The sequence below is a fragment of the Engystomops pustulosus genome, chromosome 1 (genome assembly GCF_040894005.1).
Source record: "Engystomops pustulosus chromosome 1, aEngPut4.maternal, whole genome shotgun sequence".
Taxonomy (NCBI): Eukaryota; Metazoa; Chordata; class Amphibia; order Anura; family Leptodactylidae; genus Engystomops; species Engystomops pustulosus.
Window position 1 is genome coordinate 112,770,962 of NC_092411.1, and position 20,199 is coordinate 112,791,160.

General features: G+C 39.0%; 1 protein-coding gene across 7 annotated transcripts in view; it reads right to left on the minus strand.

Annotated features, from left to right (window-relative positions):
• Window positions 1–7,607: 7,607 nt before the first annotated feature.
• Window positions 7,608–20,199, minus strand: part of LOC140131432 (transducin-like enhancer protein 4) — a 99,027-nt gene continuing 86,435 nt past the window's right edge. For all 7 annotated transcript variants that reach the window (XM_072150895.1, XM_072150894.1, XM_072150893.1 and 4 more), the window contains 5 exons: window positions 18,881–19,028; window positions 17,737–17,887; window positions 17,017–17,093; window positions 14,947–15,435; window positions 7,608–8,369 (listed from right to left, as the gene is read on the minus strand). In XM_072150895.1, coding sequence (XP_072006996.1) covers window positions 15,328–15,435; window positions 17,017–17,093; window positions 17,737–17,887; window positions 18,881–19,028 — 484 coding nt within the window. In that variant the 3' untranslated portion in view covers window positions 7,608–8,369; window positions 14,947–15,327. The remainder of the gene's footprint in view (window positions 8,370–14,946; window positions 15,436–17,016; window positions 17,094–17,736; window positions 17,888–18,880; window positions 19,029–20,199) is intronic.

The window sequence follows — 20,199 nt, forward strand, 5'->3', positions numbered from 1 at the left end:
AGGAAAATCCCCATATACTGTAGTATGGCAGTATAGGATAGGATCGATCAGACAACCTAGGGTTAAAGTACCCTAGGGAGTCTGAAAAATAGTAAAAGTAAAAATAAAAAAAAGTATTAATAAAAAAACCCTAAAAATTCTAATCACCCCCCTTTCCCTAGAACTGATATAAATATTTATAAACAGTAAAAATCATAAACACATTAGATATTGCTGCAAACCGAATTTGCCCGATATATCAAAATATAATAACGTTTTTTAACTGCGTTTTCCCCATAAAGGAAAATAGCGCCCAAAGTTGAAAATGGCACTTTTTTGCCATTTTGGAAAATATAAAAAAATCTATAAAAAGTGAAAAGGTTGCACAGTCCTGAAAATTATAGCAATGAAAACGCCATCAAAAGTCACAAAAAATGACACCACCCACAGCTGTGTACACCAAAGTATGAAGATGGCAAAATTAAAAAAAAAAATTTGCACAGGAGGTTTTAATTTTTGTAAATGTATGAAAACATTATAAAACCTAAACAAATTTGGTATTCCCGTGATCGTACCGACCCAAAGAATAAAGTAGACATGTCATTTGTGGCGCACAGTGAAAGCTGTAAAATCCAAGCCCACAAGAAAACGTTGCAAATGCTTTTTTTCACCATTTTCACTAATTGGAATTTTTTCCCGCTTTCCAGTACACGGCATGGAATATTAAAGGGAACCTATCACCACTATTCTACCTATAAAGGTAGATCGGGTCACAGGTGGATGAATGGGACGCGAGGATAGCCCTTTTTTGGGCTAATCCTCACGTCCCATCTATCTTTTAGAAAACTTTAATAAGCGGGTATGTAAATTTTTTTAAGCGGCTACTGGGGCGTGGAGTAGGCGGACATGACGCTATAAGTCGCAGCTACTCCCCGCCCCAGTAGCCTCTTTTCTCCGCCTGCCATTTCATCTTTGGGGCGCAGCTACGAGGAGCTGCGTGCCCTTGTCCATGTACCCAGCGTTCGGTAGCTGCAAGGCCGGCGCTACTGCACATGCACAGAACGCCAGGTACTCGGACAAGGACACGCAGCTACGAGGAGAAAAGGCGGAGAAAAGAGGCCACTGGGGCGTGGAGATAGCCGGGACGTGTAGCCTCATGTCCGGCTACTCCACGTTGCAGTAGCCGCTTAAAAAAATTTACATACCCGCTTATTAAAGTTTACTAAAAGATAGCTGGGACGTGAGGATTAGCCCAAAAAAGGGCTATCCTCACGTCCCATTCATCCACCTACCACCCGTTCTACCTTTATAGGTAGAATCGAGGTGGTAGGTTCCCTTTAAATACCGTCACTATGAAGTGCAATTTGTTACGCAAAAAATAAGCCATCACACAGCTCTTTATGTGGAAAAATAAAAAAGTTATAGATTTTTGAAGGTGGTGAGTGAAAAATGGCAGTGAAAAGACTAAAAAGGGCCAAGTCGTTAAGGGGTTAAGAAGTGTGTTAACCCTTTAGGTGTTTCATGGGGGTTAATACCAAAATTGAGGTGTTATTTACAAGTTGTAATTTTTTGTAGACAATACATTAATTTTGGCCAAAAATCAAGCCGTCACAAAGTATTAAATGATAAAAACCTCCACAAAGTTTGATACCCAATATCTCCCAAGTATGAGTATGCCCCATATGTGGTGCTAAACTGCTGTATGGGCACACGGCCGGGCATAGAACTGAAGGTGCGCCATTCAGAGCAGATCTGCCTCATTTTACAGGATATAAAAGGTTTATTTTTTTGTAATTTGGACATTTGGGGGGTTATTTTTTTTGTGGATGAGGTCCACTTTTCAGGTACATCATTTACGGGGGTTCAATAGCTAATAATCAGATTTTATTAACTCTTTCTTGGTGGTGGTGATGGTTTTTAGCATTTTTTTCCCCAGAAGTTCACTGTACCATAAAAATGTGTTATCTTTATTCTTTAATCGCGATTACTTGTTTTGCAGAAAATAGCACTCATTTGGTTTTTGCACTCGCTTGTTTTTGCATAGCCATATATTAATGGGCATAGAATTTATATTTTTTTTGTTTACAGAGCTGTTTTAGAGCTTATTTTTTGAAGGACAAGCTGTACTTTTTCTTGGAATCACATCGGGTAAATGTTACATATTGATCACTTTTCATGCTATTTAATGTACGGGCTCAAAGACAATTTTATGTTATTGTATGGGTTGTTACGGACATGGTGATATGTTGTGTTTATTTGGTGATTTTCACTATTTTATTTTCAGTATTTGATTTTTAAATGGGATGGGACTTCAGTGAACTTTTATTATTTTATTTTTTTAAAACTTTTTTTACTGGTTTATTACTGTGTTCATTGTAATACTGCAATACTAATGTAGATCAATTTAAGATCAAAAAAGTTTTTTGCTCATTAATGTACACTATGCACCCCATCTTGACAAAAAAAACCCCCAGAAATGTAGATACTTTTTGCTAATTTATTAAACAAGAAAAATGGAAATATTACATGGTCATAAATATTCAGACCCTTTGCACAGTATTTAGTAGAAGTACCTTTTCAGCTAGTACAGCCATAAGTCTGCTTTTGGCATCCTCTGTAGTTCCCTCAGGTTGGATGGTGAACATTGGTGGAGGCTTTCCAGAGATACTCTAATAAGTTTAGGTCAGGGTTCTGGCTGGGCCAGCCAAGAGTAGTCACAGAGTTGTTGTGAAGCCACCGCTTTGTTATTTTACCTGTGTGCTTAGGGTCATTGTCTTGTTGTGAGATAAACCTTTAGCCCAGTCTGAGATCCATAGATCTTTGGAAAAAGTTTTCATCCAGGATATCTCTGTACTTGGCTGCAATTACCTTTCCTTTAATTGTAAAGATGCATAAGGTATCGGGGTGTAGGAGTAGATGAGAGGGGCTGGCCAAGCAGCACACTCCCCTTTGATGTTAGGTAATATAAGATAAAGTTAATTTATGTGGATGTACAGGAAATAATTTTTAGCTAAAAGAAGGGCATCAGTTATAGGAACCTGTCACTAATTTGGTGACAGGTTCGCCTTAAATAAATACATTATAGCTACTGGATTTGGCTTAAAGTTCATAGGCAAATCATACACAGAGATTGTTCCACAGTGTTGTGGTGTAGCTTTGCTGCTGTTTGTGGCAATGTAGGTCTTGAATGTATTAAACTAAAAAATTAATTTGAGGAATATTAGAGGTAAAGGGAAGCTGTCATCAGGTTTTCAGCATTAAATCACAGGTTTCCACAGAAGTATTCTCGGTTTTCTATTCAGCTTTAATTATAAAAAAAATAATAGTTCAAATCTTTATTAAATATAAAAAAGTAGCTGCCACCTTGCCAGCAGACTTGAGTCACAAGGGTGCCAAGGGACATGAGTATGGGTTGTACTATTCTCTAAAGCCAGATGTCATTTTGACCTACACACTAACTGCATCAATTCTTGCAGAGAAGAGACAGGACGAGCAAGGACAAGGGAAGCTATAGTTTCTACTACTGAGAGTCCAAACACCTTCTTATTGTCCCCTCCTCCAGTAAAGGCCTGGGGGACCACAGCCATCTGCCTACTATAGCTTGCAACTCCAGATGTAGCAGGTGTGCCAGCTGTGGTCAGTATGGCACCACTGGACTCTGTATACAAGCAGAACCCTAGTGCATGGTAGCAGAGTTGAGGAAAAATGGTTTATTGTTTTGGTAGTCCCCCAGCCACATATAACATTTTTTTTATACCTGGACAATGCTCCAACCTCTGAGTCTGACTCATCTTTGACCGTTTATGACTCATGACCATTTTCTGCTCATTTGTTCATAAGTTTGAAGGTGATTTTTTAAATAAGTAAACTGTCAAGATTTCACATAACTGAGGCTATACTACAAGGAATAGTTCATACCCTACTAGACGGGGCTGCTAGGTTACTGGGTAAAAGAAAGTAACAAGTGAACCATCAGGATTTAGATATTCTCTCTTTTGGTCTATTTTTGAGCATTTTTCACCCAGGGGAATAATAATAATATCTGTAGGAAATAGGGACATGCACTTAAAACTGCGATTCTTGCCATAACCTGTACACATGAGAAAACTGAGGCATATTTAAGCCTTAGTTTTTGTTATTCTTTTTCTTCTTGCTTGTATGTTGACAACAAAGTCAACAATTTAAAGTTGGTACATGTACAAGTATTTTATATTAAACATTCAAGGGTGCCAATAATTTTGACCACAACTGTATCTCTTTACAGTTTGGAAGCGCTATGTATTCTGAGAAAAACAAAACCAAATACATTTAGATTGGCAGAGGAATAAAACAGTTGCTATTAACTTGACGCGTGGCTAAAAGTCAAAAATATGTCTGGTCAGGAAGTGGTTATGGCTGTTTTTATGCATATTTTATCAGAACATTGCATTAGTATTTATAAGCCCAAACCAGGAGTGGAACATAGGGTTGGTCATATACAAATTCTTTCTTACTACAATCCTAACATTTGCTTAGAGCGTAACCATAATTTAAAATATTTTTATATATTGTGTATGGGAGGATGTAGTGAACATTTTTCTAATTCACTTTATTAACAAATTTTACTTTGTAAACAAAACAAAACACATAAGCTGCTCCCTCCCATAGAGAGGTGTATTCCACCATCCATAGTGTGCGTCTATGAGTGTGGCATGAGATCACGTCTAATCTCCCTGTGTTTGGTTAAACAGCTCTGGGAAGGGAGGATTAAACCCTTCACTTTCAGCTTGATTGAAAATTATTCTCAAAACATACTGCAGCCAGGGAGAGCAGAAAGGGTTAACACTGTATAAGACAGGAGAGAAGAGAGATCTGTCTTGTAGACGGATGTGCCTTAGCAACGTAGAAGTAACATTGTCACTAGGGGGCACTTTACAGCCTGTTACTTTACAAACTAAGGAAAGTTTGTTAATGAAGTATATCAGAAAAGTGTTCACAACTACCCCCTCCACACAATATCAAAAATAACCTGAAATGACGGTTACTCTTCAAGTTTATTTGTGTGGAGGAAAGTTTTCCCTCTTACATAGTAATCGTACAACATTTATTTTTCATGAATGCTATGAATACTAATGATAAACATCTTAAGTTATTAAGTGGTGACGAATTTAACAAGTATGAATAGTAAAAGTGAAAACAAGAATCTCCTTTCACTTACCGTATTTTTCGGCCTATAAGGCGCACCAAAAATCCTTTAATTCTCTCAGAAATCAAAGGATAAGGCCAGTGCGCCTTATATATGAACTTATACAGAAATGTACTACAGACAAGATGTACTGTACAATTACCAGGGTTTAATAGCTCCATCCCCAGAAATTTCCTGCACCTTCCCACACAGTATACAGGGTCCCTAGCTCCTGAAGTGCCCTGGCACCACAACTAACATTGTGCCCATCCTGCCCTCCCCTAGCACAGAGAGACCGGAGCCGCCATAGTGCCGACCACAGGCAATCATCATCATCGGTAAACAATCCCCCATACCTGACAGCCCTGTAACAGGGGAAAGAGAAGGAGCCACAGGGAACCCCACAGGAATAACACCCTGGCTGAGGAGGGAAGGAGAAGGGGCAGAGGGAGACCGCTTAACCCCCTGCTGCATCACCCTGCATTAACCCCCAGCAGCCCATACCTCTGAGATCGGAGCTCTCTGACACGCTGAAGACAAGTTTCCCGGGAAGTGTAGCTGGCTTGAACTGTGCACAGGTCTGCCACCTGCTGGTCATCTTTAGGTACTGCATTTGATCCTGCGCCTTATTCTCCTGTGCGCCTTATATATGAACCTAGATGTCTTAGCAGGCATTTATTAGAGGTGCGCCTTATAGGCTGAAAAGTATGGTACTTTGGCTCTTATCAACCTTTTCTCCATTCTTCCTAATCTTAATGTATCCTGAATTCCTTTCTGCTAGCAACACAGACAGAAGCTCACGGAGGAGAGGGAGGACTGTGAGCTCTACATCTTTCTGCTCAAAGTAGACAGAAACTTTGCAGAGAGGAAAGCACATAGATGTAGAATTTAAACGTAAATGTAGAATTTTCTGCAAAATAGATTTTCTGCAAAGAGAACAGGACAGTTTGATGCGAGGATGGATGGAAGTATGTAGCGCAATATTTTGCCCTACTAACTCCTTCCCTCAGTAAGAGAATTGAAGATGGGTCATGGCTGGGTCTTCCAGCATGACAATGACACGAAACTATGTAAATTTTAGGCTGCATTTTCACCTTCAATAGGATTTATGACTAAGGGAAAGTTCCCACATGGTGGATTTGGTTGTAGAATGTTTTGCCAGGGTCTCATTTATTTGAATATGGTTTGCAGAAATTCATGCACTTACAACCAAAAATTTGTGTCATTGATTTTTTTAGTAGCAAAAAATTACTGTAATATATCCATGGTGTGTAAAAAAAATCCCCCAAAGTTCATTCTCACTAGTGGCAAAATTATTGCAGATAGTAACAGTTTCATGAATGCTAAATGGAAACCCTAAAATGAACCCAGGTCATTACCTTATGGGTGGCTTTAATTGTGTTGTAATGGCATCTGTGTGTATCCTGTGCATTGGTACTTTATCACGGAGAATAAGTGTTTTTGTGCCAATCTTCTTAGGTGCAGTCAGGGAGGAGGGAGAGCAGCTAGTCCTCAAAGCCACTGTGGCTTGTAAAATCCATCCCACCACCCTCCCAATGTCCTAGCCCCATGTCACTACAAGCTATTTGAAAACTGTAGCGCATGGGTATGACATGTTGATGAGAGAGCGCTAACCGATTTGGTGCATGTAAAAAGCACAACCACCTAGCGCCATCTTGCCGGAGCTGCACACATAACACTCACATGCACAGTGTACTGCTGCAGCCAACTGGGGACAGGCCACCTCGCACCAACACGTCAGGTGCATAGCACATGTGCTAGAAATTTTACGAGCCATAGCAGCTTTGAGGACCTGGCCTCTCCCGTTTCGTTGACTGCATCATATAATCATGGAGAATAAAAGGGCTGAAGCGCCAGTACACAAACACCCTTACAACACAATCAGAGTCACCTATAAGGTTTTAGTATTTTCTGGTGACAGGTTCCCTTCAAAGGGGATGTTTCAGCAGCAGGTGCATGGAAGTCGCAACGAATCATGTCAAGGTCACATGTGAAAATGTACAAAATGTCTACCAATATCTCTATAATATCTGTTACTCAGGACACTTCATTACGAAAAGAAAGAAATGATAAATCTACATAATTTGGTAACAGCATTTTGGCTGAGGAAACAGTTGTATTATATGAAGCAAACTGATTCAGTTTTTTTAGTTGACGTATGCCTTCTGTCACACATTGTTATAAGCTACATCAACAATTTAGAATGATTGGGTTTTGCAATGTCCAGATGGACTCTAATGATGTAGCCTAATTAAAAAATTAAGACAAAATTTCCCTGGGAGAAGATCCAGATAATGTCAAAGGAAAAAAGTGCAATTAGTAAAGGATTTATGGGTGACTCTTCCAATGCTACAAAATGTCCAAAAGACAGTGTAATAACCAATTCACAGGAGGTTATATATAGAATTTTTGATAATAACTGAATACTCAGGGGAAAAAAAAATAGAAGTTACTTAAGTTTAATGCTTAAAAGTCTGAATGCACAAACAATCTAGTATTATATATGTACTTATGGTCAACAATGTCATATAATTCTGTACAATGACACAATTTAGTATCAAAATCTTTCTACACTGTAGATTATTACGAAACTGTTAATGACATCAAACACTGTGTACTTAAAACACCATTTTTGCTACCACATTTTGCAACTTTTAGTAAAACAGTCCAACTTTCAGTATTGATTCTTTTCTAGTAGGAAATTAAGTATTTTCTACGCATACGATAAGATTTATCTACAATGTCCTTTTGATTTTGATCCATAGCAGCAAAGGCACTGTACATCAGCAGATCCACAGACTTTAAGAAAGTTAAAGCATTTAAAATAACAAAAAAAGAAAAGAAAAAAAGTAAAAATACAAAAGAATCACATATTAATTAAACAGCAACAATGACATAAAAGGTTAAAAGTATTGTCTGAGGCATGGTGGCTCAGTTTGCCTCGGAATTGGGACGTTCAGAAAAGAGAAGTCTTGAAGTGAAGGTCTTGTTTGCAGAGGTTACATTCATTGCATCTCCTTGTGTATCACCAGTTGTTGGCTTCCATTAAGCAGATGATGAGAATGATCCCTTTGGGTTTGCTGTGGCACATCTCATTCAGTGGACCAGCAGTGACAGAATACAAGTTAATTTCTCTGTAAACTGCATTTCATATATGTCCAGGAGCAGAAAGGCTGAATTGCTTTGGGTGATGTTTGGACTTTGTCTGCAAAATAATGAAAAGTGTTAGAATTTCTCCTCTATGCATTACAAACATAGCACTATGCAAGCCTCTTTACACAGGGGGTTTAAAACCAATCTTTGAATGTTTTTTATTCCCACAAGTATTTATAAATCTTCTCCTGGTTTTAAAGGTATCACATGAAGAAACATCACATATTGACTTAGAGGACCTATCACCTACAAAAACAGCACTAGGAGCTGCTTACTAGGCCCCTTACGCTCTTAGGCCCCTTTCACACAAGAGTTGTTGAGTTTGGTCAGTAAAAAAAGTGACATTTTACATTAAAGTTTAATCCGTTTTCAGTCAGAGTTTGTTCATTATATAAGTCTTTTGTGCCAAATGCATATTTGTGATAAGTATTTACTGCGTTTTTTACAAGCATGAACAGATCTATCTTTTATATAACAATGGATCAGTGAAAAATACTTGAAGGTATCTTAGTGCAATACCCATTTAATGTGTCTCCATAGACTTGTGTAGGGTTTTCAACCGGTTTGATAAAAACCCATTGAAAACAAGCAGTCCAATGCAAGCCATGCAAGTCAGGAACATGCACAAAAAAAAAAACCTTCATGTGAGACTTCTGGCTGAGAAGCTGGAACTGGATTTCTGGACAACCACTTTTAACACTTTAGCCAAGGATTGATGTTTCTTGAAGCATTTTGTTGATAATTAGACTGAGGCTTTTATTTGTTTTAGCCCATGAGGCATGAGGGGACCTGTGAAAGTTCAGGCTATGCTGAACTAGAACCCCCAGCTGCTGCCACAGATTCATCCGACCTGGGCGTTTGGCCAAACCTAAACTTCCACAGGTCCAATCATCCCCAATTCTTAAAATGCTTCAGCCAATTACCAATGCTTCAGTAAGAGTACAGGAGACAAAAACCGGAAATGTTCGGCATGGACACAATTTTGTAGGTCGGAGTCTGCCCATCACTATTAAGAAAACGTCCTTTCCACAAATTTTATGGTTCATACACAGAGCACCCCCCCTCTTATTTACAAATTTTAATAGGTTCTGGTTGGGCCGCAGAAGAGACCTGGGACAAAGAAAAAAAAAAAATGATAGCAGCAGTAGAGGACTGAGGCCTTCACTTTAAATATTATTTGCCAGAAACTCATTAATTTCATACATTAGTTTCTGTTTATTGTTATTATCCTCCCCCAGCTATATTTTCCTAAATAAAATGAAAAAATAAGCTTAGGGGCAGGGAGTTCCTTATTTATAACTGTGTGACTAGGACCTGTCCAATAAAAAGAAATTAGGATTGGAAAGCATAAAAAGCGTGAATTCACACTACTGTTAAGCCACCCCCCCAAAGTGAGGCTTATATATGGAGTAGGGGGATGAGAGATAGATTTTATAGGGAAGAAGAGAGAATAGATTAAGAAGTGCAGGACTGAACAACAAATAGGGGCACATTTAATAAGGCTTTGCAACACACTTTTTTTCAGAAGGGCCCTATCTTCAACGGAAAAATGGCTTGCACAGGTATATAAGTAGTGCTTGCGTTGCGAATGTGTTGCATGCGACCCTTTTCTTTGGCGCAGCTGCGCTGGCTTACATGCGACCAAGTTGGGAGGCGTGCCATCGGACGATCCGAATAATTCCGACTGAGCATGGGATTTAATATTCAAATTTTGTCGCAACCCCAAGCACTTAGAAGCACCACTAAAAGATGGTGAACTCTGTTGTACCTGAACACACATCGGGCGCATGATCTTCGTGAATCGCGGCACAATGCATCGGACAATGCACTTTCTGTGAACTCTGGTGACAGGGTAAGTAAATGTGCCCCATATAATATGATGGGCTATGAGTTTTTTCATTTTGGAGCAATTCATTGGTGTAAAGCATTTTCAGTGTTGTTGATGTTATATACATATTTTGAAAAACTTGCTATAAAAAAAAAAATGAAGTAAAAAGCAGCAATGATAATGAAAACCTATGAGTAGTAGAGACTGTTGATAATGAAAATACATAGAGGAGGTCACCCCATGCTAGTTTGGGAAAACTGACTAATGAATCTATTTTGACAGGGGCTACAAATGACTCCACATTCTGCAGATTGTGTATTTACATAATTGTAGCCTAGTGCCTCTCTTGTTTTAGAAATACAGCTAAACACAGTAACAATCTGACAAGCGTGGCATGGCTGAAATGTGGCCTTTGTGCACTAGCCGTCCCTACTAGCCTCTAATCCTCGGTAATAACCAGTGTGAGGAGCTTTCATCACAGCAGTGGTTTCTCCAACTGCAGAGTGAATGGGCCAGAGGGGAATTTGTGGTAGTTAGCTGGGAGGAGAAAGGTCACACGTTGGAACTCTTGTCCGATACTAATATAATGCTTTCATTTTCTACTATGTACACTAAACATTTTAAACAGTGGGAACTATTTGGGTCATGGTTTGATGTTGCCTCCCTGTAAGAGTTAGCTCTTGAAACTTTTGGATAACACTACAGATTTGGCAGATCTTTCTCCTGCTAGCTGCTGTAAAAAAAACAAAAAAAACAAAACAAAAAACCTTATGACTCAAGGTTAGCGGGAGGTAAAATCATTGGAATTGGAAAACAGAAAGAATGAAGAATAGTTTGATCCCATTCTCTATTAGGCTGCTCAGCGATGGTATAGTTTATAGGTAGTTATTTTTAATGTATACGGACAAACTATTATGGTTATTTTAAGGATTGTTTAGGTTTTTATGTTTGTATGACTGTTGTATATGCGTGTATGTTTGTTTTATTCATTGCACCGTTTTCTAATGTATCATCTTTTTATGGAGTAGCTTGTAACAACTGTATTTCCTATTTGGAGGACAATAAAGTTATTATAGTTATTACTCACAGGTGTACATCCGGCAATACTCCCAATATATACGCCTGATTAAATGCTCTGAAGGGATGGGAAATGAGCCTTTCATTTAAAAGGTAAAACATTGCTGCAACCCACCCTCTCCCCCCTTAAAAAACAAAATAAAAAAAATGTACCAGCAACCATGGGTAGTATTGCAATTACGCTCCATTCATCTCTATACAGGCAGTCCCCAGGTTACGTACAAGATAGGGTCCGGAGGTTTGTTCTTAAGTTGAATTTGTATGCAAGTTGAAACTGTATATTTTATAATTGTAGATCCAGACCAAAAAAAATTTGGCCCAGTGACAATTGGAGTTTAAACATTTTTTGCTGTAATGGGACCAAAGATTATCAATAAAGCTTCATTACAGACACCTTACAGCTGATTATTGCAGTCTGGGACTATAGTAAAGCATTCAGAAAGCTCCACCAGAGGTCAGAGGGGTCTGTCTGTAACTGTGGGTTGTCTGTAAGTCGGGTGTCCTTAAGTAGGGGACTACCTGTACAGCTGAACTGCAATACAAGTACAAACCATGGTCAGTTGTGGCGCTGTATTTGGAGGGAGGCAGCCAGCCATGTTTTATAATCTACAAACAACCTCTGTAATGGGGATTTTTCCAAGCATTTTCATTATCACTTGATGGACATTAGTAGAGGCCATATACACATGAGCGGCCCTATAAAAGGCTAGACGCACACAGTGAAAAATGGCCACGTCATTTTGAAGGGGGCATCACATGGTTGCTCTAGATTCTATGTTTTTAACAAATGCACACATTCCCTATTTTAATGGTCTGTGCATTAATTTTGTGAGTTTAGACTATAGTTTATGAATAACCATGATAAACAGACAGTACATGCAGCCCAAATGTTTAAAAGGGTGGGGGATAGGATTCAGTCCTATGTGATCAGGAAACCTTTGGAATTGCTGATCGACAAAATATGGCATCCTAATCTTATGCAGTTTCTGCATGCGTTTTATTTTTATTTTTTGCAAGTATTACATGTCTTGCACCACAGTTATCAAGTCTTTTAGACTTTTTTGGCACTTTCCCGACTTGTCCGCTTAAGGTAGCATGACCCCCAGGATATGGGCGTGCCCTTCAAGAGAAAGGGGCGTGGCTTGCAGCAAATCATCCGCCTGGCCAAAATTCTGGAGCAGGTAGACTAACTAAAAGTATGTGTAAAGTAGGAACCATCACATTGATAAATCTGGTGCAGCAGAGATTCAGCTAGAGACTGGCAGAACCTGAGACACATTGTTAACTTCCCCCCATTGTGTGACAAATATTTAGATCCTGCATTATATAGTTTATAAAATATCTGCCTATAAACTATAGTTTTCATATGACCATCACACAGGTGCATTGTATGTAATAAGGCAGAGCCCTTCGTCCTTTGGATCCTCATGTACCAGTGACCTAGGAGACATAAGATGTCTGCCTAATGATAAATCTGCCCCAATGTACACAATTGTATTGAAATCCTCTATTAAGCTTCATGCACAGGACCCAGGTATCAGCATACCATAGGGAGCCTTTCTGCTGGGCCATATATGTGGCAAAAGCTAGAGCTTGCACTAACTTTTTTCTGACGACTGTACAGTACGCTGGGCGATCTGCCATTCAAATGGATAGCGATATTGCCCATTAAACTGCATGTGGTATGTGCTACCAGTAGTGAAATAGTATGGCCTGAAAAATCTGTTTGTGTGGAAGGGGCCCAAATAGAAGTTTTTATTAGGTCAGTGCATAAGAAATTGTAAATAAGCAATCGTTTTTAAGTAACGCATTAGCTTTATTTATTGAAATTTTGAAAAAGCTTGATGAGGCATTTTTAAATTATTAATAGCAACTATTAAAGCAGAAGCAAAAGGGAGAGATGTGCAATTTCAGACGTAACAACAATTACATTTTAATTTATAAAAGCCAATTCTAAGCTTTTCTACGAGTAGAAGAATCTTCTTTATTCATTTCTGAGCAGTGCAAGATTTTCAAAGAGCTTATATCCAAGCAACGTGTCAAAAATGGTGGTGTTGGTGTACAAGCAGTAAAGCGGCTTTGATGTTTCATTCCCTCTCATTTACCACTAATAAGCTTGGTGCCTTAAATAAATTAACAACTTCAAGCATCTGCTTTAATACAAAGAATGCGTTAATAATCCAACAAAAGACCATAAAACAGAAAGCTAGTGACAGCAGCATGTTCTATAGACGCTGGGAGCAGTGGCGTCACACACATGAAGCTGGGTGCATACATAGTGACAAGATCTGCCTCCCACTATAAAAACTAGTGCACACAAAACACGAGATTGCCCATGGCAGCTAAGCAGATCACAGGGTGTCTTGTGTACAGCCAGTGTTTAATTATGCTTTCAGCTATATATTACAAAAAAAAAAAAACTTTTTGAATAACAGCCTTTGTCAAACATAGTGAAAGCATGACGCACTGACTGAGAAAACATAGGGTAGATCACAAGTTATGTACGTCTGTGGAGCCCGCCCCCCATTCGCTTTATGACAATCTGCAGCATACCCATACAATCTTGATGGATTTTGTTTTGTCATTTTAGCATATTTAGCATTTCAGTATACAATTAATAGAGTTATAGAATAAGGTAGTTCTGATTTTCACACTAAAGACCAGATACAATTTAACCAATCCAAGTAGTTTTCTCTGCTCTCCCCCCTTATTAGCCAGGCTTCAGAACTCTTTTGCTCTCTGAACTAGTGTGTAAGCTGCAGATATGTACTTTTATATGAGTGTGTAGTTTAAATTATGGAAGCGCCAAATTGTAATCATGATAACAGTTCAGAACGGATATTCCACAAGGAAGCAGATATCACTGTAATGCAAAGAGTCCCATCCTGTACATGGTGGTCTGTTTGTCCACAGGTGCATGATTCGCAGAACAACCATAACCATGTGAAATAGCTGTTAATGGGGTTTGCCCATAAAAGAAAGTTCGCAAATTTTAATCATTTTTAACCCCAATACTTTTTTTTTAAAATTGCTGGTTTAGCTTGAATAACTCTGTGATGGTTAGTATAAAATTCTAGAATATGGGCGGGGACTCTCTAAGCAGACACATTATAATCCATCTAGTGCTAGGAGATGATGCTAACAATGTGGTTAGATTATCAGGATCCAGGTTTATCTAGACTTTTATTTAGCTTCTGAACATTCTAATATCATCCAACACAGAAAAAGAGAGATTAAAAAGATCACATATCAGAGTTTACCCTGTACTTAAAAGACATAGTGTCAGGTCAATCAGTATTGGGACTAAAATAAGGGATAACATTTTATGTTTATGTTAAACAGGTTTGTGCTATACAGTATAAGCTTTGATCAGAGAAAACAAAGAACTAGATAAATTGATTCCCTGCTGAACTGCACATTCCCTCTGGCATTGGGGGAGAATAAATGCAGCTCTCTTTAGGTTGTGGTTGCCTCTGATGTAAGAAATGCAGTTAGGGGGCAGCAATTATACAATAGACTACGTAAGACATAAGACAACCTGATCCAGGTAGTTTAGCAAACCATTTTCAACTAAATTTTTCCCTAAATGTTCTAATGATCAAAAAAAAAAACACTTTTGGAGCAAATACAACGGCACACTAGTTTCTAATCCTTTACACTGCAAACAAAAACCATTAAAGCTACACCAGGAAATAGGAATAGAATGTACAAAACACAAGCTTACCTTATTTTCCTTGGTCGGTACAGACTACTTTGTCAGTACAGTTTTTCATTTGTTTTTTGTTTTTTTTACAAAGTCTTCTTTACACAAAATAAATATGTTACAACTATAATACACGATCCATGAACAAGTCCAACGTAAAGAACAAGTTTAGGTCTTCTGTGCGTCTTCCGCCTGCACATCTAAAGTTTTGGTTTCAAGTTCTAGTAAGCATTTACAACAAAAATGGAAAAATCGAGGAGCGCATTTGGCAAAGAAACAAAATAACTTGCTGAGGTTGACATGTCAGGCCCTTGGTTCCAAGAAGGATGGAAGAAAAAAAAAAAAAAAAAAAGACAGAAAAGTGCTACTAGTAGGCGTCTCATTGGCAGTTGGAATTTGTCTCTAATAAATGACTTCATAGACTGTGGCCTTCTTATCCCCTGATCCAGTGACAATGTATTTGTCATCCACAGAGATGTCACAGCTCAGCACCGATGAGGATTCTTTGGACTGTGGGAAAGGATAAAGAAGAATGAGAAATCTGGAGCTAAAATCTAAAAACAGGACCAAACAAACGCAAAGTTGTTTTATACATTCAGAGACATGTGTTATGAAAAGATAAGATGACACCAAGTTAATGTAATCTGGGTTTTAAGATCTGATGGGTGCTGACTAATCAGACGGCCATATAAAACTTCCTTTCCAGGAAATACATGACCAATCCACATGGGAGTAATGTTCGACACCCTGCAATGTCAAGAATAGAGGACCACAAGTTCTTCAAAGACACTTATGCACTATTGTTTTGATACAGGATAAATGTCTTTATTGGAAAATCCTTAAAGCCTTTTGTAATTATGTGAAACTTAAAGAGTACTTGGCAGCTATAAAAAACGGCTAAAGTAAGCAGCTCCTAGCACTAGCCCCTTTCAGTAGTGATAAATTGCTAGCTTTATTGGAAGCCTCTGATAAAGCTAGCAGTCACTGCCAAAAAGTACAATAGGAAAGCTGCACCAAGTTCACAACGGTCCGGCGTATTCATAAGGGGGCAGGTCTAGGAGGTGGTGACTGCCTCATGAAGTTTGACACTAACCGCCCAGCCTATAGAGTAGGAGCGCCGTCCGAAGAAGAAGTAGCGCCTCGGACCGCCCCCTCATGAATATGCCGTACCTATTGTACAGTGTCTGCTAGCTGTATGGGAACCCTCCGACAAAGCTAGCAGTTTATCACTGCTAAAAATAGGGTAGCGCTAGGAGCTGCTTACTTTAGCAAGCAGATCCTAGTGCCTTTTTTTTTTTTTTTAAATAGGTGACAAGTCCTCTTTAAGCCATGTAATTCTTATAAGACATTATGCTATAGGTTTGCTTCTACACTACAATCTTGTGTATTCTTGAGCTGTGAGCAATGTTGCTGCTGATTGACAGATGTCTTTCCATTAGGGTACATTTATAGGGTATATGCGCACGCAAAGTTCCAACTGCAGATATGTCCCCATAGATTGCAGTGGCGGCCAGTGGCAGCAGGCTCCATCTTTCCCAGTGTGTGCGGCCGTGCGCCGCTGTTCTCAATGGAGGAGGTCCCCTCCTCTCCAGCACACCGTGGTATACCCGCTAGGCTGCGGCTGGGTGGGCACACAGCTGTATGAATGTACTTACTCTGTATAGGGAGAAATCTGACACTCATTTGTGGGTAAAGCTACAAGCTTAGAAGAGGTACATTATTACCTAATGTTTGGTTCCTGATGTGTAAAAATAAAGACATATTAAAAGGCGGTCATTAAGGAGGGAAACTGATGTAAGTAAAAATAGTTAGCCAAGAATGATTAGTTTATGGCCTCCTTTCTTACTGCTATCCAGTACCTGCAACGTTCTCTCAAAGTGCAGGCTACTAAAAGGGCTTTGAACTATCATGTCCCCAGATTTTCCAGCTAATCGCATTACAATGCAGTTTATAAATAGCATATATTTTGTAACAGTAGCTTTAACAGTAGAGGAAAATTGTGTCTTTTTTAACAATTCGGATTTTACAGAATCAGATCAAAAAAAAAAAAAAAAAAAAAAAAGTAGAAAATGTAACGTCTAGTCGACTTGCCTGGAATATACTGGCTCCGTATGGTGTTCTCCAGGCATTCAGTAGGTTGTCCTTTCCGGTGCTAACAAACCATTTTCCTGAAAGCAAAGCATAGATTAGATTAAGGTACATATTATTCATATATGCACCAGTGTGACCTTCAGTCTGTATGTATGGAAGTCTGCAGTGATGGAGAAGTGGATCATTGGACCTTGTAAAATGGACTTCCTTGTTTATACAGCAAGATTCAGTCAAGCTGGTTTGCTCATTCCTACCTGCATATTCAGTTAGGACTGAAGACAGCACGTCTGTATTTTTATTTTGTATGGAATGTATTAAAATTTTGCAGAGTGTAAGTGAAATATTTGATCAATTGAAGGAAAATATTATTTAGTCCCTTACAAATCAGCAAACCATAACATGACATCTTGCATACATCTACAGCTGTACAACCCACACTCTTCCAAATCCCTAGCATATAAAATGCCGATATTTATTCCTCTTACACACATATACATGCATGTATGTATGTATACAAGCATACATGTGACAATCAGACCATGAGGTGTTAAAAGGCCTTTAAGGTAATTGGTGAAGAGTATTACAGTATCCTGTGGCAAGCTACCTTATCCCCTGTAATCCCCTGAAATTTTAATGAGCAAGAAATCAACCGTCTGGAATCAGTAGCCTACACCGGGGATGAGCAGCATGTATGAAGGGAACTAAACCAGAGCCACTTACCACAATGGGCAAACTTCAGGGAGAGTACACAGCTTTCATGAAGATGTAGTTGGTATTTGTCTGGCTTAGTGACATGCAAAACTTCAACATTGCTGTTCTCCATGCCAACAGCTAACCATTCACCAGTTGGACAATATCCCAATGAGAAAATCTGAAAATAAAAAAGATTTAAGATAAATTCCATTGCTGCGATCATCATCCAAAAACGACCAAGTCCCACATAGAATAATGAAATATACTTCTATTCACAAAGCTACTTTATAGTCCACAAATGCAAATATGATGCAGCTGTTACATGGAAAGGTAAACCTGCTTTGTAATATTCATTTTCTGCATTTCCTAATGCAGTACCTAGAGAATAATAAATAGCTCAGCAACGTATCATTTACTATTTATTGTATTTAAGGCAGTTTACCCGCTTTCTATATATGGTCAGTTTTCTTGCTAATAGATTTTAATCTTACATATGCAATGAAGTGGCCTGTGGCTATGGATGGCCCAAGTCAGTGACGGCGAACCTTTTGGTGACAGAGTGCCCAAACTACAACAGAAATCCACTTATTTACTGTGAAGTGCCAACATAGCATTTTAAGCAGTAACTTATTGCTAGCTGTTCTTGCAATAGAAAAAGGAAGGGCAAATTCAGACTCACCCTGGAGAGAAGCTACAACGACTGTCTCTCTAGAGGAAGAATAGTGGGTCCAGCAGGAGGACCTCCAAAGATATTGCAGTTCTTTCAAAACCTTCTCACTTTTCATACAGTTCCAAACAACTTTAAAACAGCCCTGAGAGCAGCATCTTTTGCCTGGGACTGCAGGAAGATTTGTCTAACTCTGTCCTGGGGCAATGGTCTGAGTGCCCACAGAAATGGCTCTGAGTGCCACCTCTGGCACACGTGCCATAGGTTCGCCACCAATGGCCTAAGTTAAATAATGCGGCTCAGTAACAAAAATCAGGCAATATCTGTGGAAGCGACACAAATCCAATCTTTTTGAATAAAGGAAATTAAGCCTTTTAGCCAATATAAAAGGGAAACAGTGTTACAAAGCAAGGTGCTGTTACAACTTTTATCTCCAAGCTGTGGGTAACATGAAAAACCTGGCTGCACCGTCAACCCTCCCAGTAGATTTTGATATCATTATACCTGTGAAGTGAAGTCATGTTGCTGGAGCTGTCGGCCTTCACGTAGATCCCACGATCGTACAGTGTTGTCCAACCCTCCAGTCCAGAGCTTGGTACCATCATTAGAAATGTCAATACAGCTGGCTCCATCTGTGTGGCCCTGGAATTGCCTGGAGAGGGGGAGAGAGGAGAAAAGACTTCTTTACCAAGATGAAATGCAAACACATACACAAAGACAACTAAAGACACATATGCTACAATGTAAAATGATTAGTATTATTAACATGTTTTCCCAAACAGCAAACACACTTGTCTCTTCAGGCTTGTCAAAACAAACATGGAGATGTCAGAGTAATTCTACATTTATACACATTCCTCTCCACGGAGCAAGTTTTCAGTTATTTCAAAACAGAACATTTCTATTATTGTCAAAATAGAATTTGCACCAATTAGGTTTCCCAGACTGCTTCCGAGCACCAGCACATATTCCTTTGTGTACACATTTCAGAAAGAGAAAAAATAGGAAGTGATGGAAACCTTCAGGCAAAGCAGATTTGTGGTACACAAAATATATAGGTATGTGAACAGAATTATGCAAGCGGTAAAATCTGCATTTATTGCACAAGGCTATATTCTGGCCCTTTCCACTTGTGTCTTTAGGCCTTGTGCCCGATACCCAAGGTTTCTCTTTGCCCATAAATCAATTACTTGAAAGTCTTGGAAATTACAGAAATGTAGAAAGTAAAGCAAAAGTACCTACAAATAGGATATCATTTTTATACATGTTACACAGACCATTCTCTCCCATTCCTCACAAAACTGCATCTGACAAATTACAACGGTCTGACTGCTTTTTAATGACAATGGGTCAGGGGGGAGTGCATCAATTAAAATATGAGGCTCCCCGAGTCGCTCGGGTAATGTAGCCTTAGAGTTATAAAAGATATAACTGGGGTGCTATTTCCACAATCTGCATATAGAGTTATTTATTAAAAAGTCCTGAGGAACAGTAAAGTGATGTCCTTTAAATAAAGAAAAGTAGGGGAAAAACAAAATACAAAGTTACATTTAAAGGGAACCAGTCCCAAGGAATGTGATTTTTAGCTGGTTACCAGTACCAATCGCCTACACTAAGCAGATTTTAAAAATGCCTTTGTCAGCATTCTGAATACCATTTCAGTACTTTAGAAAACTAGTTCACATTACCTGCCTCCCTGGCAGCAGCGTGTTGGCGAGTTTTAGGAAGAGAAGGGCAGCTGCAGCCCGTGTGTGTCTGTCTCAGTCTCCTCCACACTAATCCAGCACCCATCCCACTTTCTGTAATGTGCATTGAGTAGGCAG